This window comes from Mytilus edulis, chromosome 1 (genome assembly GCF_963676685.1).
Source record: "Mytilus edulis chromosome 1, xbMytEdul2.2, whole genome shotgun sequence".
Taxonomy (NCBI): domain Eukaryota; kingdom Metazoa; phylum Mollusca; class Bivalvia; order Mytilida; family Mytilidae; genus Mytilus; species Mytilus edulis.
In genome coordinates, this window is record NC_092344.1 from 38,081,462 (window position 1) to 38,108,538 (window position 27,077).

A 27,077-nucleotide genomic window follows, 5' to 3' on the forward strand; every position below is an offset into this window, starting at 1 on the left:
GTTCACTGGGGTAAAGCTGATGACCGTAACTGCATTCACGGTCATCCCAAGATGTCGGATGAAAAATTAGGTCAGTTTCTGTATTGTCTGTTAAAGTGTTTCTTTATCATTTTCTTTACAAATCATACATTGAAACGACGTAAATTTATAAAAGAATCACTCGGAAATCATAAATTACTGCCGAGAAATGTGCATGATATGGGAAATTCGATTTGAAAAAATCGTTAAGATGACCGTAAATCATAATGACAAAATATTTTTAAGATGACCGTAACATATAACAAGGATGACCGTGATTGGTAAAAAGATGACCGTAACTTGTAAAGGATGACCGTAATTTGTAAAGGCTGACTGTTATTTATAAAGGACGACCGGCAATTCTAAGAAATATCCGTACTTGTATTCAAAGATTTTTGTTGAGTTTGTCAATCTAAATAGGGGCTCGGTTAGCGGATATAAATATTTTTCATAAATTTCTTTTTTTATACTATTGGCCGTATTTTGGGTTCATGACAATGATAGTAAATTGCATATTTCTCGTAAACAATGAAATATTTATTGATAACGTCACGTTAAAATTTTAATACAAATTGACAGCGATACGACGAAAATTTGAAGAAACATGAATGTGTCCCTAGTACACGGATGCCTCATCTACATTATCATTTTCTATGTTTAGTGGACCGTGAAAACGGGATAGAACTGTAATTTGGCATTATAATTAAAAAGATCATACCATAGGGAAAATTTGTACTAAGTTTCAAGTTGATTTAACCTGAAGCTGGACAAACGGACAAACGCAAAGTCCAGAAAAACATAACGTTCATAAATGGAGCATAAAAACATTTATAATGCATATGAATATTCGGTAATCGAGCCCATGTGTATGGTTCAAGAGGAAGCAGATTAAAATCTTAATATGTCTTGATATGTGCAGGCGGAAACCCAGTTGTAATAGAACAAAAGAATCGTAGCTCTTTGTAAGAGAAGGCGATTAATGTTTACTGTAATGTTTACTATAGTAACAAAATTTTTAAAAGTTATTAGAAACAAATATATAAAACGACAATTTTCTTCTCAATTACGAAGTGTTTAATTTTAAAAACACCATTTGCATAAGTTTTCAATTTATCTATAACATAGTAATACAGAACAATAAGACATCAAGTCGACGACATATAAAGTACTATAAATTGGATGTAGAAAATGCTTAACCTCCCTCCGATTTTTTTTTACCACGGACGGAGAACATATCAATCTATTAGTTCAGAAATTTTCGTGTCTGCCCTTCCATTATGTGAATCAAGAAAATATTCTCCAAAAAAAGTAACGATTGTATCGAAAAGAGAAAATCGAGTGCATCTTTTTTATGTTAGGGCGTGTTTGAGGTATATATTTTGTCTTTAAAACGTACAAAGCAAGAGTATTTGATATCGCTTCAGATTCTATAATTTTTTATATATCAAAGCTACAGGTTGACTTTATAACGTAAAAAATGACAGTACGAAAAGATGAACTATAGGGGTCAAGTGAAATACCTATCTAATGAATCACAAAAACAGAATAGGTGTGTTCGAATAGCTATTTTGTTTCTTCTAAAAGTACTTGACGACAGCCTTTTAATTTGGATAATGAAAATGCAAATCTTCGAAAAAATATTTTTTTTGTGTGTGATAACTAGGGTTTATAATCTTCAACCACTGAAAATTGTTAGTCTGCCCTTCCACGAAATATTTAATCAGAATATTTTTAAAATTTTTAAGAATTTTCGAAAATTCCACCTGACATCCGATTAGACAATAGTTACAAAGATCATTAACTGATGCTCATTAGCTAGTAGATACATTTTTCTTTTAAAATACAACTGACATATAAGGATCGTAATGTTGTTATGTGGATACATTTATTGGTTTTCAAGAGCAAAATTGGCAGCGCGTTATCCCTACAATGGCTTCCATTTCTACGATTGTGAAAATGAACTGCCTGACGTAATGGGGAGATAATTTTGACGAAGTAGAATCCTGACTGTATGAATAACATTTCTTTATATATACAAATTGACAACGTTCCCCTTGTGATACGCTATTCGTACAAGACTACTTTAAGGATCTACTTTGCTGGAGCTCACCTTCACTAGTTTAGTCGTATGATATTTTCAAAATATTTTCTGTAATTTTATTTGCACGACAAAATGGAAGACGATATAATATCTATGGGTGTACATGCATGGCATTTTTAAAAATATGTATTTATTATACGTCATTAAAAGGAATCCCAGAAATAAAAATGTCATTTTATCGCGCTTTTGTTGCATGGTTTCCCATTTGTTCATGTGCATGTCTTGTTGCAAATTCATTTTAAAAATTCAACCCTCTACTGTAAAAAAGATACATATGGTGAACTATGCATTTGAAGCACGTCTTAGTTTCTTCTACTTATAGGATAAAACTCTCATATTAATACGTTTATACCAACACGATTTACTTTATTGGATACAAAAAGGTAGTTATATGAATACGGATATTTCTTACAAATGACGGTCATCCTTTAAAAGTTAAGGTCATCATTTACAAATTACGGTCACCTTAAAACCAATTACGGTCAACCTTGTTATGAATCGCTGATTCTGTTACGGTCATCTCGATTGTGATTTACGGTCATCTGAGTGATTTTTTCAAATCGAAATTCCTGTTTCATGCACATTTCTCGGTAGTCATTAGTGATTTCCGTGTGAATCTTTTATAAATTTACATCGTTGAAATGTATGATTTGTAAAGAAAATGATATAGAAACACTTTAACAGACGATACAGATACTGACCTAATTTTTCATCCGACATCTTGGGATGACCGTGAATGCAGTTACAGTCATCGGCTTTACCCCAGTGGATGTTTGTATGCATTGGTTCAAGAATTGGAAGAACATTATTTTTCACCGGTCACTCGTTTCTTATGACTTTAACTTATAAATTTGACACTTTAAAAAGATAATGACTTATTAGAGTACTTGAAACAAGGAATGTTTTAAAGGAATTGTCTAATTTATGAAAATATTTAATGTAAACCACAGATATGAAGTTTATATGACAATCATTTGAATGACTTATACTTTAAAGTCTTGTCTCCAATTATATTTAAAATGTTATGTAATAATAATATTTATATCGTAAAAACTCGAAAAGGCGAAATCGCGAAAACGCGAAAAGGCGAAGTCGAAAACGCGAAAACACGAAGTCGAAAACGTTCAATTTCGCGTTTTCGCCCTATAGAATATGAAAGGCGAAATCGCGAAAACACGAAATAGCCTTAACCGGCCACCATAAATCGTGATCACAATTGTATATCATCAGTTTAGACTCTTGTTACGTAGTTCACGTGAATCAATTAGAAATAAACAAATTCTACCACCGATGTGAGTCTTTTATAATTAGTAACTAATAAGAATGCATGATGTTTAGCTTACATTCCATTTTTATTACTAATGTGGTACCCATGCATTTGAAATGATTTTAAGGATTTGCCTTCACCAGGAACGGTAAAAGCAAATGAGCATCAATTCGATGAGTAAAAAATAATTTATTTCAATGTAAAGGATACATAAGAAAAACGTTTACTTCAAATTTGGGTTCACGAAATGACAGTTGATGACAACCAGATTGAGTTAATAATTTTCTACATAAGGAAATGCATGTACCAAGTCAGGAATATGGCAGTTGTTTTCCATTCCTTTGATGTGTTTGAGCTTTTGATTCTTCCATTTGATAAAGGAGTTATCGTTTTGAATAGTCATTGAACATCGGTATTTTTTATATATTATCTTTAAAACTTCACGAAAGAACGATAACTAGATTATTTTCTCTGAGACCATTTATATGTTATAAGTATTACAGCAGCACTGACACCTCCAGAAGAAACTGGTACATTATGGTATACGTTTGAAGTCCAATGTACATATAGGACATTTGACTTTCCTTGTATGAAGGTTGTTGGCGACCAAAACAAAAATAAAAAAACCCAACTAAATTAAGGCGATAATAGGTTATTGATATTCAAAGCTCATAGATTGACGAGGAATACTAATCAAGGTGATATACAAAAAATAAAGTTATCGCATAAACTCATAAAAGAAAAAAAATCCGGGTGTGTCGACAGGCAATATCTCTTTCTCTTCACCAACAATATGTTTGTGAGCCGTCTTTTCAGAATGTTGGCTCACATCGGAGGTGTTCTTTAGCTGGCCCCTAAACAAATATGTATACTAGTTCAAAAATTATGATAAGTCTTCGTCCTAGTTCACAAGTTGCAACTTCTCTATGTTATGAGAAAATATTAAAATGATTCAGTGAAAGTTTGTGATCAGTTTTTAGAAATGACGAAATACAATTAATGGTGATCAGCATTTACTTTTTTAAAGAGTACTTTCCGCTTCGGCTTTAATAACATGATTTCGTTGTTCAGTTTATTTTACAATCATGTATTTGATGATTATGAAAAAGTATGAATCATGAACATTTAATTTTTGTCAAGTATCATGTAAATAAACTCATCACAAATACCAGGATTAAAATTTTGTATTTGAATCTGAGGAGCGTTTAGTCTACAAAAAACTCACCAGTGACGCTTGGATTGAAAAAAGTTAAAAAGACCAAATAAAGTACGAAGTTGAAGGACACTAAGGACCAAACATTTCTAAATATTTCCCGAAATACAGCTATAGTTATCTTGAATTAAGATAAAAGGCTTAACTATCTGGTTAATTGTCTAATTATAAAAGATATACTTGTGACCAGCTTATCTGGATAGGCCGGCGTTTTTGACTGTTTGTCCAGGCATGAACCCTATAATAACTATGATTTATCAAGCTGCTTACTAATTGTACTTTTCTCTATTTTTGTGAATATTGAACGATATGAAGTGGAATTGAAAACATTCTCTTTCAAAAATTCGACTAACACATATTTTTTAACATCATCTATAATGTGTCATAGAAAAACCTTCTAAAGTGTTTTTAAAAAGAAAGAGATAAAGGTGTTCGCAAAACCGATACATCGAAATGAGAAATAATTATTTTTCGGGAATTCGAATATCTTAATTGAAATCCATTTTGTTTATATTTTTGTTAAAAAAGTTTTTTTTTGGTCATTGGTACAGCCCATTTTTGTGCAATTCAGTCAGATATTTGTCGTCAAATTAAATATGTTCCAATTTTGAATTATGAATAGGACAAATACTTGAAGACTCAATTCAAAGACTATTTTATACATATTTGAAATTGTGTTTTCCGTTTGATGATACACAGGGTCGTTACATTAAAGTTTTGAAAATCAAACCAAAAAAATATATGCATTCATCTAGGATTGAAATTCTCATAGAAAAACTATTGGGATTTGAATGACAAGCAGGAGTCGATAAATTAAAGTAAGTTAATTTGACGTAATGGTTAAATATATGAAAGATGAAAACAGTAAAGCTGACCAACCTTACTTAAACCATCTTCTCTAGCGAAGGTTTACGATCCACTTCCCTCCTCTCAACCCTTGGCGGATTGAGATAGAATATCGGAGACACAAGGTAATAATTTTCATTGGTTGCAGTCGAGACTCGCTGCGTCAAATCAAAAAGCGCCTATAACATGATCACGTGTAAATTTAGAAAGTGTATGTAAACAATTACCACGTGCTTATTGTGCAACAAGTCGTTACAACCCTCAGCATACGACTATATCTAGTGACAATTTGAAGGGTTTTAATCAACTAATAGAAGCTCTTGTGTATGTTTTTTGCACAAATAAAATTGAAAATGGAAATGAGAAAATACATAAATGGCAAAGTATATTTTCGTTTCCTGCTTTACCAAGTGTGTAGAATCTAGACCCTTACGTGCTTTTACCTCCAAATTGAATAGTTCAAGTGCTACCAGTGGTAAAGAATAATGTATTCGGAATGGGCGTGACTTTAATGTACCGATAGATGGCGCAACATTGTTATCACAAATGTTGGCTTAATCTGCCAAGGGTTGAGATGAGGGAAGTGGATCGTAACCCTTGGCTAGCGAAGTTGTACTTAAACTAGCATAAAAAGAAAATAACAAAAATACACAACTCCAAGGAAAATTCTAAACGGACAGTCCCGAAGAAAATGGATAAATCAAAGGCCCAAACACATCAAACGAATTGATACCAACTGTCATATTCCTGACTTGGTACAGGTATTTTCTTATGTAGAAAATGGTGGATCAAATCTTGATTAAGAACTAGCCGAACGTCTCTTGTATGACAAAAGTTGACTCAAATGTCATTTTATATGCAAAATTATTTTATTTGCATCTGAGAAAAACTTCAACTAATCATTGGGGATAGAATATTGGTTATAAAATGCTCGAAATATATATCAGGCCCCGATTCCCAATTTTATATGATTTTGTATTTTACTTGATATACACAAACATGCATGATTATCCAGCGAATAACTCTGTACCTTGACGTGAAAATATAAAGTATAAAATATTTTCACAAGACTGTTTGCGATTCTTAAGACATTAAACGAAAAACATCATGAAATGTTATGAACTTATTTAATGAGTTTTTTCGTTTTGTTGTTTCCGTACTTCCCTTTGTTAATTACATATATGAGTATTAATATGATAAAAATTTGGGTGCATGGTGTTAATGGGTAAAAGGATAATAAATTGATGAAATATTAGATTCAAATGTAAATTTAAAACAAAATTGAATTTTTTAAGTTAAATTGTCATTATACGACCAGTTAACTTCGCCAGTATTATTTAAGTGACGTTTTGACGTCAGAAAACATAAGATATACTACACGTAAATCACACCCTAGAAAACTTACAACATTTTGCAATTAAACCAACAATTGAATCTTAAATTAAAAAGAATAACAAAGCATATCTGTAGACAAGACATAAATAATGTTATAATAAATTTAACATACAAAATTTGAGTTAATATCTACCGAATAAAAGTAAATTATTTCACACTACAGTCCACTAAAGCATCTACTAAATACAAAATTCATGTTAGCTGACTTACCAGCGCTTTCTGAACAGGCTTTCAATCTGCAACAAAAACGAATCTGATAAACTACAGTTATTGCTACGCAATACGATTTTAACTTTCAGAAAACGATTGAACAGGTGACTACTAGGAAAACGATTTAAATATAGAACACTTCTAAAATTGACGAATAGCATATAATATCAAATCGTTTACATACATATATATTGTTGTCCATCAGGTGACCATATAAAAGAGATAACTGAGCCCAAATTACCAAAAGAACTTCGGCTACGTTCCACACTCTCATACAGCTTGTTTTACATAAACATATGTCCGAAATAAGCGATTGTAGAAAAAGGTACATTGTATGTGCTTTTATGCCACTTATAGCAAATGATAAACCATTTCCTCTGAAGGAAATACAATTGTTCTTAATGAACCTTATATGAAAAAAAAACTGTCGAAAATTATACAATGATATCAGATATCATAAACAATTGGCACCGTATTTTTTTTCTATTGAAGGCACAGAAGAAGTATCACAAACGATTGCTGGTGGAATGGCGTCTGGTGGACCTTCTGAACCTGAAAAGGCAAAGTCGTATGAAAATTATTTACAAGTAAGCCTTATTTTTTTTCCTTTACAGGGGCACTTACTGTCAAATTCATCTGCATCGATTTGACTCAAATTCTCATTTTAGGTTTATAACAGACTCAGACATCCATTTTATTTTGAGGAAGTCATTTCGACATCTATATGGCATAACGAAAATATTAAAATTGATAATGTCAGCGTTTACTATAAAAATTGGGAACATCATGGGATATGGACTGTAAATGACTTGTTAGATGAACATGGAAATATATTAATGTATGAAAATTTTGAAATTATGAATATTTTCAAACTCATGTTTCTACAGTTTTATGGACTTATATTAGCATTAAAAAAGTGGCTACAAGACATTGGAATCAACAAAGAAAGAGAAAAAAAAACCATTAGGCTATTATACCTTTTATTATTAATATTTTCTTCAAGTCCGAAAAAGGCTCAAAGGACTTGTATACTATTTTAAATAAATGAATTTTACCTACAGATTTTGTAGCAGAAAAAAAATGGGAAGGTTTTCTTAACAAAAATGTAGAAAATTGGAAAAAAATACACTTGTGTGTTATCAAGGTTTAAAAAAACACTAGTTTATGTTGGTTTCAATATAGAATTATTCATCATATTTAAGGGACAAATGCTTTACTTTTTAAAATGAAGCTTGTTAATTGTATTTTTGTACATTTTGCAAGGAAGAGCCTGAAACTATAGAACATTTACTTTGGGGTTGTCAAATTGTAGCCGACATTTGGCAAAATCTAAATTCATAGATTTTTCGATAAGGTTCTTATCGAAATTTCACTTAATTTGAAAATTGTCATTTTTGGCCTCTATGAAAATTATAAACAGAATTTTATTAAAAATAAAGTTATCTTACTGACGAAGAACTTTATTTACAGATGTAAGATGCAAGATATAAAACCTAATATAAAAGGTCTTTAAAATTACATAAAAGAAAACTTGATTTTAGAGAAACATGTTTCTTCAAAATACTTAAGTGTGGAAGAACAAAACTTGTACTGGAACCCCTGGGCTAAGGTTATTAACTAAATTTAAACTTGTATGTATATGAGCATTTGAAATTATTTGTACTATACCATATGTATGCTCATATATTTCTTGCACTCCTATTACTATATTAATGAAAATGTTATTACTATACTTAATCAATAGATTTCTAAGTGTTAGTTCATAGAATGCTTATTATGCTTATTTATTTCATTTGCTTGCTTATTGTGCCACAAGATAAATATATGTTGATACTTGTAAATTCATGAAGAAAAAAAACCTCTTAAAACTCTTAAAATTAAACGTTTTAGTTAGTAGATCAAAGCAATGGAAATGAAATTTTGAAAATACCTTGCATACAATGCATACTTTTATTATTCCGTACCGAAAAATCTACAATTTATATACATTGTAATTAATAAATTATGAATTTTAGTGAAAATTATTTTTGTAAAATTAAACAGTAGTGCAACTGATTTTTTTGGAGTTGAAAGGCTTTTTAATATTATTTCTATATTGGTTGATTGAAGAATATGAAAGTTAAAAGTAATGAAATTTGTCATTTGAAATAACTAAACAAATGCATTGATTTGAATGATTGCAGTAATTTGAATTACAAACACACAATAAAGACAATAATGAAAAATGTAGTTAAACATAGATAATTTATATTTATATGAAATTCTTTCATGCAAGTTTAGAAACTGGTCAAACTGCTAAACAGTTAGTCAGGATTTTCAATAAACTTGCTTTCAATTCATTATTTGATAAAACATTGTCTACTCATTTTTATTTTTGGTATGCAAGCTTCACATTTGAGGTGTTAAATTTTAACGTGTCATCGAATCATTCAGAAATTACATTTTAAAAAAAATCGTCAAATTGCTTGTATGAAAAAAACCCAAGTCACAGATGAAGGTGTAAATGTTTAATTTTGTATACTGTTGCTTGTCTATATGTCGTTTCTTTTTTACCCTGGCGTTTTCAATTTGTCATCGACAAAGTTGTTTGAATACCCTTTCGTTATTTTCCGTCCCTCTAGAATTAATTTTGGTTATACATGTCCTTCGAAACAAAATTTTACAAAAAAGTTAATTTTGCACTATTATACATGTTATATCAATATCGTTTTTTACAGCAATAAACAACTATTCATAAGTTTTGATATTATTGATGTATGTAAAATTGTTGAGATTTTTTGTGAGTAAAGTATCCAAGTATTCAAATTTCAGGTCTCTTCCATTTATTCAATTTGTGGATAAGTTTAATTTCTCTGGTCTTAAACAGCTACCTACAATGTATGAGTTTATTCTTTCACATTTTCAAATATCTTCAACCATAGGAAACATTTTTTTCTTCTAAAATCAATAAAGTTTTCTGTATTACATCATTTCATTATATATTTTCTAATTTTTGTTGTAGCTGTATTGACATATTTCATAATCTAAATTTTAGCTTGAAAAAGTTTTAGGAGGTGTAAGAATATTGAGTGAAGTAAAGAAGATCCGGCTAATGATGATCATCTTTTTTCTAAAATTAATGCAATATTCTCCATCATATCATTCTATATGTCTTTTGATTTTCGGTGTATTTTCATAGCTTGAAAAATTTTAGGTGTAAGAATATTGGGAGAAGTAAACGAAGATCCGGCTCATGATGAGCATTTTTTTTCTCTAAAATGAATAAAGTATTCTGCATCATATCATTCTTTTATGTCTTCTGATTTTCGTTGTAGCTGTATTTACATATTTCGTTATCTAAATTGTAGCTTGAAAAAGTTTTAGGAGGTGTAAGACGATTGAGCGAGGTAAACAATGATCCGGCCCATGACGAACACCTCTTTATTGTCATCCATCAAGGTATGTGTAAATGATAAAACAAAAGCCCTTGAAAATTATCACGAATATTTGAATAATGCATTTGAAAAATCAGTTATCATATAATTGAAATATCATGTCTAACACGGGAAGTGAATAAAGATATAAAATGACATATTTATAGATATATTTTCAAAAAAACCAAACCATATATCATTTAGTTTGAAAAGTCATATCACTGATGTATAACATGTAGTACCTAAACAATAACTTGAAATAAAATTTATTTAGCAACATGAAATTACTTAGAGTTATTTCTATCTTTTGGATACACATTTTTTATGTGTTTGAATATCGAATTTATACATGTTATATCTGCAAATGTTTTGTTCAGATGTTGAAATCAGGATTGATAACAACACAATGACACATTTACCCAGGAATATGTGGTCTTTATCAAGCCACGACCAATACATAAATTTCTTGCTTTTACACTAAATGAATTACCTATATTTCTTTTAGTAAATTAACTTTAATTTAATACATTAAAATAAATAGTAACATGTAAGTGTTTTGTTATATTATCTGTAGGTTATTGGTCCCCCGATCTTCGTCTATATTTCGGTACAAGTCAGCTAATCCAAATCTTATATAATCCTCTTTAAATATCTCCGGCGATAATTTGTTTAAAAAAATAGATTCTTAATGGTTTGGTAAATACGAACAACAAAAAAATATAATCATAAGTTGATAATTTTTTTATTTCCGGGTTATCAAATTGACAACTTTATCAAACGTTTTAAACTGCATTGCCGATTATAACAAGTTTTTATCGCCTTTTTCATAATAACTGATGACTTATTATATCAATCATAGACGTACAGGAAACAAATGTTCGAATTGTTCCTGTTCACTGTATGTTTTAAAAGATTTCCAGACTTGAAGCCACGTGTGAAAAGTCGATTTAAAAATTTAATTTTTGTGCGTCTATGTCCTGAAAGAATAGAAAGAACATCGAAAAGCTATCTAATGCGTTTAAGAATAAGTGATACATTTTGCTTCTCATTGACAAAACCTCGTCAATACCTTATCAAAGTCCTCTACAAGCCGTCGAATGCATTCTGGGTAATATATTCAAAAGCGTACACCAAAACGTTGTTAAACAATTGAAATTAAACCAATGACCTAAAGTTATTTTCATTTTGCTGTACGAACAATGAGATTACCCATAGTCCTCTAGTTTCTGCAAAGGCGAATTGTACGTTACTGGCTGATAAATTATCAGTTTAAATGAAAACTTGGTAAACATATCTAAAACAAAATTATATTTTCATTCCTTTTGCTAAACCTTGAAATTTAATTCATGTGTTATAGTTTTATGTTGGTTTATGGTCCTAACTTTTTCAACCAATTAGAAATTCATATTGATGAGAATGAACTTCTAAGATTTTGTAATGTGTGTCCAATGAAGTCCCGTAATGATAATAATTTCCAATTGCCGTATGCATATCACTTGAACACCTACTTCTGAAATTCTATACATTTTAAACAGAAATATTTCTTTTTATATCAAGCAGCAATATATATTCTAATAACATTTAACTTGTATCCGTAACATAATAACAAAAACTTCTTTTTTCCAACGGAATTAACTGTTCTGCATTGGCTGCTATGTTTTTTTTTGTATGTTCATTAGATTATCTCCGATAAAAAGCTTTTTATTATAAGTTTCAGCAGTTAAGCTATTAAATCTTTCAATATAGTTATTAAAGGTACCAGGATTATAATTTAAAACGCCAGACGCGCGTTTCGTCTTCTTAAGGCTCATCAGTGACGCTTAGATCAAAACATTTGTAAAGCAAAACAAGTACAAAGTTGAAGAGTATTGAGTGCCAAAAATTCAAAAAAGTTATGCAAAGTACGACTAAGGTAATCTATTCCTGGGATAAGAAAACCCTTAGTTTTTCGAAAAAATTAAAGTTTTGACATCAGAAAATTTATCAACATGACAATGTAATTGATATTCATGTCAATATTGTTTTATAATCTTCATTGTTCAATGTTGTATTATGGGTTAAGTTTATTTTTCCGGTTTTAATATGAAATAATCAAAATTGCGTAATTGCATTACAAACCATAATCAATAGAGGAAGTTATTATTCTGCTTTTGAAAAAAAACCCGCATCGATTAGGTCCGTTTGTTTATGCGAGCAATTTTTAAAATTATTTGTTTGATATATTTGTTTGATATATTTATTTTGATATACAATATAATGGTTAACAAATGATAAGGCAATGTTAAACAATACATTTATTTACGTACCTAAGTTAACTTATCACATGCCACGACTGTTCTTTATTAGTGTTTCCTATGAATTTCTGCAACATTTATCCCAAAATCCTTATTTTAATTTATTAACCGTCTTTGTGTGCCCCTTGCACAGAATACCTTCCGAAACAACGTTTCGCCAATTACCTGTAACGCGACATAATGCATGTAAAACTAAGGTAAAATATTTGAGCTAGTTTATTATCTCCCGTTATTGTACGTAGTAGTAGAATGGAGAATCTAAGTTACGAATTATATATGTAGGTAAACAATCATTTTTCCAAATGGTATAAATCGGCGAATTTGGTAATGGTTTACAATGTAAAAGAGGACGAACTTTATGATCCTAGCTTTATGAACTTTATGATCCTAATTTTTATACCTTCTACTAGTATTTCAAAACGTTTTTGTGTAAAAATTAAATGCAAAAATAGTATACTGCTGTTCAATAGTCATAATTCGATTAAGCAAAGTAAAATCCGGATAGCAAACTAAAACCGAGGAAAACTCATACAAGGAAAATTACGGAATAATAAAAAGACTGCACTACAACAAAATTAAACATACATAGAAACGTGATGAAGATAACAACTGCGATATTCCTGATTCTGTAGAGACATTTTAAAACAAAATGGTGGGTTAAGCCTGGTTTTATGGTTAACCCAAATTCCCGTTCATATTGCAATGTTTAACGTACCGCTAAAATGACAACACTACGTAGCATGAATACAGTACAAACAAACGCAGAAACACTTACACAGAAAATACAATAATGGATAATAAAATTGTGTTATAGTTAACATTGCCATTAAAGGGGGAGGTTTGGCATGCCATAAAACCAGGGTCAACCCACCAATTTTATCTTAAAATGCCCTGTACCAAGTCAGGGAAATGGCCATTGTTATATTATATTTCGTTTCTGTGTGTGTTACATTTTAATGTTGTGTTCCCGTTGTGTCGTAGTTCTCTTATATTTGATGCGTTTCCCTCGATTTTAATTTGTAACTCGGATTTTTTTTTCTCTATCGATTTATGAATTTCGAACAGCGGTATACTACTGTTGCCTTTATTTACAACATGTAAACCGCAGAAAAACAACAAACACCCCTCATAAATTTACGAAAGCACATCAGGACACCACAAGCGAAATATCAACTGCGCGTCACACGAATTGATCAACGTCTCAAAATGTTGCGTATGTTTTATGACGTTAATCATAAGAAATATTTCAAAAAAAAAAAAAAAAAAAAGATTTTATTTATTTATAAACACGGACAAAAATATCATAATGGGATTAAGTTTTTTAATGGTGTTATTTTATGTATTGTCTAACCAGGACCAGACTATTAAAATGAAGCCGGTCTGGAATGGTGTTTCAACTTGCATTTATAAATGGCGGTTTTTTTCGTAATTTATTCTGTGGGTCAATTCTTGTAAGATTTTTAATAACCTGGTACTTTAAGAAGCAGAATTTATAATGATATAACCTTACAAGTTCAGATATTGTAACAAATATCAATTTTAACAAATAGTTCATCAGCTATAAAAATCATGTTCTGATCTAGGAGGTGCAAAGTCCTACACCCAATCTCGTTCAGTTAAGTAAGAGCTAAATATTATAATTTCAACAAACCTCAATATGTTATATGTCATACGTGTCTTTTTATGTTGCGTTGTTACGCTTATATTTCAGGTTAGGATGAATGTTGCCGCATGTTAAATCGTTTAAACCCGCTGCACTTGTGTGCACCTGTCAGGAAGATGTCGTTCGTGGATGTAATTCACTTTTTTATATTGATTAGACTGTTGGTGTTTCTGTTTCAATAGTTTTACGCTAGTAATGTTGGGAACCCTTTATAGCTAGCTATTCGATGTGAGCAAAGGCTCCGTGTTGAAGGTCGTACTTTGACCTATAATGGTTTACCTTTACAAATTGGGACTTGAAAAGAGAGTTTTCATTAGCACTCATACCACATCTTCTTATATCTATTTATTAATATATCAAGTTGTTAAACATTTCAATGGTTATCTGCTATTATTGTTTATTACAAGCGTTTGAGTTATGGTTCAAGCAGATGCTATTTGATTTGGAATCTATTATAGAAATCTTTGACAGTAAGCCAGTAAGTATATACATTTTCAAAAAATAAATATTCTGTTGAATAATTTTATTAAAGTGAAATTAATATAGTAAATTATGGTAAATCAAAATACTTGTAAGTTTGATTTGCAGTTGATGTTGAAAAAAAGTGTCCATAATCAAAAGGAATCGGTTTAAACACAAGCAAAAACAAATTAAAATAAATTAAATATGTTTGGAAAATAAAATTGTCTTATCTATGTTTCAGGGACGTGATGAGAAGCAAATGTTGACAATTACTCAGAGATTGGAAAGAATTGTTCTCATATGGAAGGTTGTCACTTTTGTCGCAGATTACGATTTATGTGTAGACCTTATTGCAATCGCCTTGTCTGTCATTCCTTATGTCTATTCGTCCAAAACTTATTTTCGAAATCCTTGTATAGAAAGTACCTATTAGAATAACCTCTTTGGTTAGCATCTTGACAGGAAAGGGTTGCAGTGTATAAGCACTATCGGATCTGTCATCTACCTATTTCGTGTTTAAATATACTTTGAGCAGAATATTTACTTCTTTCATCAAGCCAGAATTAGTGGTTCTTACCATTCGGACATTAACTTTGTTGTTATACTCGTAAATGCTTTTCATACTGCTGATTTGTATCTTTGTAATTAACATGCAAAAGTAATGGCAGAGTTCGACAGGATAAACAAAATTACAAAAATCAATTTGATTATTCCAGCATTTAGGCTTCAAATATTATTTAAAAATTTGTTTATTTAATATTGTTTTGTAAATTTTACTATTAAGTTTGAGGTATTTACAATGTCGTAATACATTAAAGCATCTATCTTTTTGTAGTTACTGATCGACCAGTTCTTCATAATTGAGACTATACCACCATTGAATTTTTTAGAATTCAGGTACATGATTGTAGTTGTCACTCAGGCAAAAAGTAGGACACTTTACAACTAAAACCAATACTTTTTTTTTGTCGTTGTCCGTTTTTCGCCGTTTTTGCACGTCATGGTCAGTTCGTTTTCGACGTATTAGTTTTAATGTTTCTACCGCCGATATAAACATAAATATAAATATAAATAAATAGGGACTTCATCCAATTGGATTTTTCTAGGTATGTTTGATTTCATCTTATAGGTTAAACTAAGTTAATTATCGTTTTTACCTGGATAAAAATATTTTTTTGTTTCACTTTCAATATTGACATTCTTTTCTGTAATGGCTGACCATGATAAATACACGCGTAAGCAATCTTTAGCTTTTTGGTTTAATTGAAGATCATATGAATACGAATTCAATGAGGTCGAATTATTCACTTGCAAGTGAATAATTCATCATCAATTTGTCTTTGCTTATTTTGACAAAATGTTGCTAAAAACGAATTATTATTTCATAATTTCACTTAGATGAATGATTCAACCAAACAAAAGCATATTATATTTTCATTACTCGTAGCTACTGTCCCTTTAAGAACTGACAAGAGGATAAAAAGTGTTGTAACTGTGTCTTAGATTCTATATTTATAAATAATGTATACATGCAGTACAAACAGAAGTGTCCACAAGTGCATTCAAAAGACAAAGAATTCAGGTCGTACACGTCATTGGCATTATAAAAGAGGCATAGGATAGAAATCGGACATTTAAAACTTTAAGTAAAAGGAAACTATATATTGTTAAAATCGCAAAACACTCACAAAAAAACTGAGCAACACATACCCTCCAAAAAAACTTTTGTAATCGTATAAGGTAAGCAGATACTACTCCGCATATGGCACCAATACACAACTCTCAGTCAGTGATGTTTCAATTGAGGAAGAGAGAACGAGATAATGCGTAAAGTTTCAAAAAATTAATTTAAATTTACCACTTGAATACCTTGTAAGGAGCAACTATATGGGAAAACCATGATATAAATCGCAAGCTTCCGATTATTGTAACAACTGTGAGATTTTTAACAATTCATATCCTGGATTGCTGCTGTGTAGAAATGTAAAAAATGACATAATTGGAAAGATAAAAAATCATCCCTTTTGTCGTTAAGTTTTTTTTTACATCCTCACCAGCATTGTCAATTTCTTGAAACAATGTGATAAAAGACAAGACATTAGGCACACTCAACTGTTTTTATTTTATCCTTATTTCAAGTCCAATGTGATTGCCATAATCACCAAAAACCATGACATAATTTTTGAAAGGAAAATATTTGTATTCATTCTTCATTAGAAATTTCGTTATGAATGATCGAACAAGTATTCAAGAAGGGAACCTCAGTTAGTTCCCATTTACATGCCGATTATTTGATGAAAAAAACCCCACGTCCTCCTAACATTTCTAAATATGTTGTTAATAAAAGAATCAAGTATCTTGATGATGTCACTTTAAGATAATTGTTTCTTTGGGTAATTTTGTTTACTGGGATGATTTGTCCCTTCCTTAAATACGCTATATGTTATAATTTATCATCAAATCTAGGTATAGAATGGGGTTTACAATAGTAAAAGGTCGAACATTTTATTGTAATTTGTTTTAGTACTGTTGCAAGAAGTAAGATATTTAGACTGTATGTACACTTGCAGATAATTGGAATTTTAAGTAATAAATCTGATTGAAACCACCCCTTAAGTATGTTCTTTCACAGTAACCCTAAAGCCCGGCTTTGATTACTGACATAATTGATATAAATGGTATATAAAGATGTTAACTCTATGTTTATATAACCAGGTGGTTTTAATACAAGTAGATAGAGATGCAATTCAAGTTAACTTACCAATGTCTTAAACAGACAGAATATCGCTAATTTACGCAGCCTGTTAAAGTACACAATATCCGTCAAAAGTGAAATAGTGAGAGGCATAGTTAATGTGTGTGTTTTTTGATACATCTGATTAAGGCTATGAAAAAATTCAAGCTTGAAGACAGATTGTCATGTAAAAATTGTTCCATAATGGAGAAGGGCAACATTTAAAGAACAAAATACTGGTAGTAGGCAGTCTGGTTGAAATTATATACAGCAAACGAGTCAAGCGACCACATAATTTTATTATTCATTATTTACCTTTTGCGCGAGCGCTATATTACTTTCCACTATATGTACGACATATTGTTCAGATAAATTGTAAAGCCATCATTTCCATGAATAAGATTTCACTTAATTTGAAAATTGAAGACAACAGTAGTATACTGCTGTTCGAAAGTCATAAATCGAATGAGAGAATACAAATCCGTATTACGAACTAAAACCAAGGAAAACACATCACCTATGAGAGGAAAATAACGAAACAACAGAAACACTAAAGTGCGACAAAAGAACTTATAAGTTGAGCGCCAAAATGATACCCTTTTCGACTAGAAAGTAAGATATCCTTTCTTTGTGTGCAGGTTCTTTAAAGTTATAAAAAAGCAACATAAAGAAATATTTCAGATTTGAGGCCCAACATTGTACATTTATCGATAAGAAAATTAAAAATCTTTTGAATATGTATAAGTTCTTTAAAGTCAAAAAGAAAAAGAAAGAAACGAGAAAGAGATTTTTTGAACATGTGTAAGTTCTTTTACGTAAAAAAAGAAAAAGAAAGAAACGAGAAAGACATCGAATTACTCATAGACTTATATGATCTAATTTACAAATTGTATAATGTTTCATTTATTCACTATCCATTATTATTTTTAGACATCACCTTGGATCAGCATCTGGGTTTCAGAGCTTGCAATTTAGGCTGCTTGAAAATAAATTTGGAATTCGAGATGTATGTGTACTATAGGATATGAGTTGATTTGTTAATTGACTATAATAAACCAGATTTAATTTCAAATTTGCAGTTGCAAACATATAAATCTGACATCGACACATTATTTATATTTATGTTAATAGTTAAACAGCTAAAAATCGTTTGTTTTGTTCTGTTACGCGACCTGGGTCAAATATCTCAGATTTAGCATTTGCTTGCACTTGTCGTTCATTGTCGTTCTTTAACTTAAAAAAAATCCTCTTCACTAAGTAAGTAAATGAACCAAACCACATTTATTCTTTGTGTATTTAAACTTAACAAAATTCGAATGATCCTGAATGGCAAGCAACACGACCGTCAAGGCCTCTAACAGAACAGAGTTATAAAATATTAGGTGTGCCTGTATATTATCTTGTAATCCATTATTGAAAGAGAAATTCTGACCGGACATTGCTGTCCGAAAGTCAAGATTTACCCATTGACTTTTAAACATACCTGTTAGACAATTCCTAAAAGAAGTAATTGCCTTTTTGCAATATCTAACCAATTAGAAATAAACTCATCATAGATACCAGGACTAAATTTAGCATATACGCCAGACGCACGTTTCATCTACAAAAGTCTCATCAGTGACGCTCGAATCCAAAAGAGTTAAAAAGGCCAAATAAAGTACGAAGTTGAAGAGCGAACTTTAAATCAAGTAGCAAAATGACCAGCAGTTTTTAATTCATACAAAGAGCACTGTGGCAAATACTAATTTAATATTTCATGTTGTATTTATAAGGAAGACAGAAAAAAATATGCCAACAAAACCTATATTGACATGCTGGATGCAGAGAGTTCAAAAGATAAACTGAGAGAATCAACAAAAGACAAAACGTTGTTAAGCGTTGTTCAGGTAGGGCAATATTTATTAGTACTTCATATGGAATAAATAATATCTTTTAAACTGCATATTGTCATTTTATATGCAAGTTGTAACGGTTAACTATATCAAGATTACATTTTGTATTTACGCCAGGCGCTCGTTTCGTCTACAAAAGATTCCCGTGTGAAGCTCGAATCAAAAACAAGAGTTCAAATGTTTTTATAAAATACACATGTTAAGGCAAATTCGTCTAAAATCAAAGAAATCAAAATGTTAAAATATATCTATAATGTTAAAGCATTTTGATAAACAAAAGTAAACCCTGTATTTCAGATCCCAGGGATAATTGTCAGTATACAGAATTTTTACTGCGCACTTGTAAGATTAACCGTTTTTTCCCATGTCAATACTGTACTGATAACCCCATTCACATTCACTTTGTCATAATTTAATTATATAAAACTGTTTACTTAGACCAATCTGTGTTGCAAATTTATATCAATATTTAACCGGATAAATTCACGGTAAATGACAGGTCCCCATTTAAATTTTGTGCGTCAGAAACTGGTTTGTTCCTGGATTAAAGTTTTGAGATTACAATTTTGATTTGACAAATAAAAAAAGAAAGATCTTCAAGGCATTAAAAAGAAGAACAAACACCATATGTATTACAGAAATCGAAACCACGTGAATTAAACTATTATGTCATTTTCAATGTTTCCGTTAACAATGTTTATATAAAGATAAAGTTTAAAAAAAATCGGCGAAGGACTTTTATCAAGTGCAATAGTATGGAACACCGTAATTGTCTTATAGTGTTAATATTTAATGTGTTGGGTCATCCTGTCATTTCTTCCGTATGGTATGTGTACGTTCATTTATGTCCTGACACTTCATCTCTGTATAATGTCAAATTAATTGTTTGCTTGGTCAAACAATTATATGATATATCATTGCTATTCTTTGCATGCAATATGCATTACATTATGTTGTATACACTGCATATTCTGTGAATACCTCTAAACGTTATGATCAACCATTTTTACATTCTTTCACATTTCCTCTACGTTACGTTCAAATGTGAAACAACTTAAAGGTGGTATTCACAGAACATACAGTAGATACAACATAATGTAATACATATTGCACATCAAAAAGGATAGCAATGCCATATCACATACTTGTTTGACCAAACAAATAATTAATTTGACATAACACAGAGATGCAGTGTCAGGAAATAAAGGAACGTACATATAACACAAAGAGGAAATGATAGGACGTAAAGGCAAAGCGACAAAACACATTTAATATTTACACTATAAGAGAGTTACGACGTTCCATACAATAGTATTTTGACGAGATTGACATGTGAACAAACTATATTTTTTATTTCCAGAATTGACATTACCCGGATTTATCTTACATTTGAATAAATGCAGCTTATTCTGAAGTTTTCAACATGAAAAAATTTTGTGTTCATGTTGCTTATATGTTTTTTTTTGTCTTTTTTTTTTTAAACCAATGGATCGAATTATACAACTGCATTCGGGTAGAGCGTTCATTAAAATAATTCTTATCATATACTGATATAGTGGCTTAAAATTGTTTTGGTTTTTAATGATTAAAGTAAACATAGAAAAGCGTTTCACGCTCAAAGGATACATTAAGTCTTATGTGTTGATGAATAATGATAAAAAATATAGGAAAAAGTATGGTAATGTAATTACTGACGCATTCAGACATATTTAATTTTATATACATTTCGCTATTCTTTTAAGGTCCCGATAAGTTGTTTAGGCTTGGACGTTTTCTTATTTTAAAATAAGATTAATCCAGAAACAGCGCTTGCAGCTAAATTTAAAGTAATTAATAAAAAAGGTGCCCAAAGTCGGGGAAATATGCACCAAATAAACCTGTATCGTTTCATTATCTAGATAGACGAGGAATATTATTTATGGAATAAAATTAACGTTTTCCGACAAGTATAGAAGCTTTAAGTTTCGGATTTATCGTACGTACAAACTGTGCTTCGTGTTTTTTTCCTGACAATTTCTATATATATATATATAGAGAATTTAAGCTCATAATTTAATAGTGTTTAAAAAGGAGTTCTTTTTGACAAAATGGGCTAACTAGATTTTTATGGATGCATGAGTCTTGTATGCGATCTTTTAGCCTTTTTTATTCGGGTTAGTTAGCGTTAATGTTATTAGTTTTGTGTAATAATATGAATAAAACTTTTGTAATTAATTGACATTTTCTACTGCTGTGTAGGACACTTATTTTTTCTTCAATGGGCGAGTAAAAACAATTTGTTTAATAATAAAAACCAAAAAAGAGTTTAAAAGGTTATTGAAAATTAATGGAATCGGGATATGACATGGATACTTTATTCATAAATGTAGGCTCAGAAGGTGTTTTTGTCCAAAGTGAGCAATGAAAAAACGTCATTGAATTGGTAGAATACCTTCAATTAAGAATTTCATATAAAATGGTATATTTCATGAACTGTTTTCAGTACAACTTTATGAATAATTTGACACACAAGTGTAGTCATGGATTCACACATTGAAGATTAATAAAACATCAAATATTGTAAATAAATACAATAAAATGATAAATGATGTAAATTTTTCTTAAACTATTATGTGACAAAAATTTCTTAAATTATGGCAAACCTTCAATTTAAAAGATGGTATGATTTCTTCGAAGGTGAAGTACTTTGAGCTGACCTCAATAATTACAATAAGTCTTTTGAATGGTATGAAAGTAAATTGTGAATTGAAGCATGAATGTTTTATCTCCCTTGGTGTTCATTTTCTACATATTTTTTTTGATGTTGGTGAAATTAGTCGAAACATCTGATGTTTGTACGAATGTAAATGAAGACAACATAATAATTCTGTTATACGCAGGTGATATGGTTTTTCTCACCAGTTGCTCTGAAAAGTACAATGTCGTGCATTTAAGACCGACATATATTGAAGAAGTTTTGTTTCGAATTTCGAATGAGGGGACCTTTCAACAGGAAAACTGAATATTGATTAAGTAAAAATAAATACTGTAGAGCTACGAAAATCATGGTTTTGATGTTCTTAATTAATTAAAACATATTATATTGTCATTTAATTCTTATTTTTCAGTTATGGCTTGAAGATATGGACGATATTGATTCTGATTTCTGGCAGCGCTATAAAAAGGCAGTTGTACATAGTGGAAACCAGGTAAGTGCAACTGAATCAGTTCGAAATTAACCTTTGAGAAACTTTTGTTGATTATAATCAGTAATAAGTGAAATAAAATAAATATTATCAACCATCCATATCCTTATCAACATTAAGTTTGAATGTCTCTTTTTGGTATGATCTTTTGCTTCACCTTCAGCTACATACCAGTGCTATTTCTTATTAGCTTATACTTCGTTATTTTTCTTTTATTGTTGCAGGCTTCATTTGAAGGAGTTGTTGACAAAGACAAGTATGAAAGTAAGATATAAAGATGTATCATTTAAACGTTCGGCCTTTTTAATAATCTTTCGCAGTTGATCTAAAGGGTCTTCAAAATGACATAATTATAAAATGGTTTGTGTTTGTCTTTGATCTGTACCTTAAAAATGTTTTAAGATTCGAGTATCTGTGTTAAGCGTTGTTTACATGTGTGAATTATGACAAAATGTACAATTGGTAGGTTTAGAAGTCGATGAAGTTATAAATCGCCATAACCTATTAATTTTTAGGGAAACAAAATCATTATATATCATTCTTTGTGGGGTGACCATTGTCTTTGTCAGAAAAAGATATGGTTTATGGTTGACGAGCTGAGAAGGCCCGAACAAATGATTCTGACAACAAAGTTAGACGTGTCTAGATAACATTTAGATAACCTGTCCATTAACGACATAACACATTTCAGTGGGATAGGTGAAGTCGGAATAAAATATATGCAATATGGGTATCTTGTGTTATATGCATTTGATAAAGGTATATGAATAAAAAAAAAACATCTATTAGACAAATGACATCGATATTCATGAATTTATGTTTTCCTTTCGACTCGCGTTTTGTAAATCCTTTCACAAAAACTATTTATTTGTCATCAGTGGTAACATTTAAACAGAGATAATTTCTGCAACTGTTTACCGATTTGTGAATTTCAGTGTTGATTTTGACTAAATTTCTCTCTAGTTGAATCAATCAGACACTTTATATTGTTTGCAGGTGATCGTGAGGACGGAATAAGACGATTGAGTCATAAAGCCTTTAAGGGTGCCTTACGGATTTCTCTGTTGAGAGATGAACCTGGTTATTGTCTGCCGTACAAAGTTCTGAGCCTTATTACAGATGTAGATGGTTTGATCATGAAGTGGAGATGTGAGTTAACGTCTTTTAAAAATACAGTAAAACATTATTCAAATTGATTAATATGAATACGAACTGTGCTTAAAATCGAACGAGAGTTAATCAAGGCATTGGCATTGTAGAGGGAACAAACCGAAAACAGGGAGAATGTTTCAAGTTCCTGCCAAAAAAAAAAAAAGACGCAATTAAGTTAATAAATAAACTATACAAATCATAGTTATAAACGGACATGACCCACAAGGGAAAACCTAAGATTCACAAGCTCACATCGTTTTAAGAACAGGTGCATCTTGCCATGCATGCATCATCGCTTATACAATTCCAATCATACATATTCACTAATCAGTGTATAGCAAGCGAAACATAAAAAAGTAATGCTTTCAGATCTTTTATAGAGCTTTATATTTATAGTTGTTTTTCTAGTGTTTATGCGGTCGTCACAAAGTTGCAATGATATATGATGTAACCCATGTCAGTATTTATATCTATATGTCATAAGTTCGTTCTCAAACCATACCGTTGAAGACCTTTTAGTAATGCATCTTTATCTGGGCTGATCTATAAATTCAAAGCTTCTAAAAAATCACATAGGAATCAACTACGTACCTTTTCATCTTAATATTGTTACTGTAACTAGAAGTGACAATATTGGCTGTGTAGGCTCACTTTTCCACTCTCTACCGTCAAGTTTAAAAAAACTATTTTTGTTGGTTTTAAGTTTTACCTAATACTACAGATTGTTCGAAGCTAGTAAGCTGTTACGATCATTTGGGTCAATGTTGATTAGCAATAGGAATAAAAAAAAACAACCCATAAACGATAAATCATCAGTTCAATGGAAGATTTGTTTTACCGAAAATTATTTATATTTCCAATTAAATGTAAAAAATAAAATACATTTCTCACCGCATTTCGCGTGTTTATATTTAATTAACATTTTCAAGAGGTATGTAAAGACTATTTGCAATGGTCTTTGATTAAGGAAATCCCTAAAAGAAACGGAAAAAGGACCCATATTAACAAATTGTCTAGAACATGCATCTCATTCGTTCAAAGTTATAAATTTATTAACACTTTTATTTTAACACTTATTAAATATTGTCAATATAAATAATATCTTAAAAATGTTTATTATTCTGAACAATATGTATTACATGTTGTCATAATTATATTTAAAAAAACAACCACGTGACATTCTAAACAATATATATTGCATGATGTCATAATTATATTTGAAAGATAACCACGTGTTAATGGTGCATCGAATGATAGGAAGCAAAGCCGGAACTGGAGGGTCGTCAGGTTATCAATATTTACAATCAACAGTCAGGTACTTGATAAATATTACATATAAACTCAGGGATGCCTTCAACATAATCAAAATTTACAATAGCGAAACAGTGTACATTTTCAATAGTTGATGTCAAATATATTACAAAACATAAAAGAAACAAATGAAAGCATTACGTATTACAATGTCAACAATATATATGGCATTAGTATGTTAGCCATAAAAAAAGTATACTTCAGCTTACAAAAATACAAATTCTTCACGCTGTGTTGAAGACCCATTGGTGGCCTTCTGCTCTTTGGTCTCTTTGACACATTCCCCATTTTTATTTTAATTGTGACCTGGATGGAGTTTCAGAGTTGTCTCATTGGCACTCATACCATATCTTCTTATATCTATTTAGTATGTTTTCAATCAAATATGAAATTTTTATTCAAATTGGTGAACATTAATTTGACAGATAATGACTCTTCAATTCACACATTTCGTCAATTTGTGTCTCTTCAGTGACGCTAGAGGCAAAATACTAGAATAAACCAAATATAATACAAATGTTGTCAATCTTCGTATAAATATTAGCTTGTATTTCAGCACCTTGTTAGTCTTGTATGTCAGTTTTTAATCTAAGTTCATTTATAGGTTTCCGATGGTCCTTTTTATACTTCCATACTGATTCTGTCTAAATTAAATATATTTTTTAAATTGACACTCAATTTAGATTTTACAACTTTATTTACTGTTTTTTTTCAGTGACAAGTACAGAATATTCATCGACTTTTTCAACATGTCGACTTTTCTAATGCCTCGCAGGGATTTAAAACCGTTGAAGAATGACAGTGTGAGAACAGAAACATGAACACATATATTTGAAATACTTTACAGAAACTTATATTTGCTGTATTTATTTTTAAGTTTTTGATTTGTAGAATATTAATTTTGTTTTTCTTTAACTGGACGTTCCGGTGAAAATATTGTATACATACATACGCAAGGTATAGATTTATTTGATGTGTATTTGGCTAAACTTATTTTTTAAATTGTTGATCCTCAACCCTTTTCAGATCTATACCTTATTTAGCCCTCTTCACTTTTTTCATTTGAGTGTCACTGATGGAGCTTTTTACAAGGACAAAACGCGTGTATGTTGTACAAAATTTTACGTCTTATATCTTTCATGAGATTTTTTTTTATAGTCTTAAAAATATTATAAAAAAAGTAACGGTAATTGCTGTTGTTTGAAAACGCATCAACTGTTTGATAAACAACGCCATTTTTTAATAGCAAAACTCAATTGTTTCAATAGCTACAAAGAAATATTCTGAACATGTAAAAAATAAAGTTGAAGGAACTTTTTCTGTTTTCTTCCCTTTCAACAAAATAGATTAATCCTGTTTACAATTGGAAGTAAAACCTGACTAGGTGAGGGATTTAAAAAAAATCAAACGTTTATTAAAAGTATATATCATTCTAATATGACGTGCTTCTTTCGCTTTGTGAACAAACCCATGCTCTAAATTCAATAAAATTTATTTGCACATGCTTATATTGACTTTTTCAGAATAATGAACTTTATCAAATTATCATGCACATAATATATTTCCTTAACTTTAAAACACTTTTAGACTCTTAAATGGTGCACATGATGTTACTAATTCATTTACTAATAATGTAATGTGTTGCATTCCGAAATTGACATATTTGACCTAGATACGAAAACCGTTCATGCTGGTTGTTCAAACTCCTCCCTGTGAAAAATCCCAGTGCCAGTCGTTTGCTTTTTAAAAACAAAAAAGGGAGGTAAATGAAAGATCCTACACAAACGTTTTTACAATTTAACATGTTATACTTATCGGACATGGAAATTACCTTAATTGTCTTATTCAGAATCAAAATAATTGATGCAAGCTATACTCTATGTATAACATAAGCAACACGACGGGTACCACATGTGGAACA

The 27,077-nt window shown here is 30.4% G+C and overlaps 2 protein-coding genes across 11 annotated transcripts in view; one reads left to right on the plus strand and one right to left on the minus strand.

The window, feature by feature from the left end:
- Positions 1-12,896, minus strand: part of LOC139482204 (tryptophan--tRNA ligase, cytoplasmic-like) — a 34,245-nt gene extending 21,349 nt beyond the window's left edge. For 2 of the 10 annotated variants that reach the window (XM_071265923.1, XM_071265962.1), the window contains exon 1: positions 7,051-7,168. The gene's annotated coding sequence lies outside the window, so the exon portion shown is untranslated. Of the gene's footprint in view, positions 1-5,478; positions 5,596-7,050; positions 7,199-12,769 lie in introns of those variants that run through there. The other 8 variants (XM_071265954.1, XM_071265936.1, XM_071265929.1 and 5 more) reach the window with 8 other exon arrangements.
- Positions 7,250-26,662, plus strand: LOC139482258 (tryptophan 2,3-dioxygenase-like). The gene is made up of 13 exons (XM_071266001.1): positions 7,250-7,375; positions 7,543-7,637; positions 10,398-10,488; positions 14,828-14,898; positions 15,124-15,189; positions 15,718-15,779; positions 18,547-18,622; positions 19,389-19,502; positions 22,616-22,696; positions 22,918-22,957; positions 23,690-23,842; positions 25,070-25,160; positions 25,872-26,662. The coding sequence occupies exons 2-13, from the start codon at positions 7,578-7,580 to the stop codon at positions 25,975-25,977; spliced, it is 1,011 nt and encodes a 336-aa protein (XP_071122102.1). The 5' UTR covers positions 7,250-7,375; positions 7,543-7,577; the 3' UTR covers positions 25,978-26,662.
- Positions 26,663-27,077: the final 415 nt, after the last annotated feature.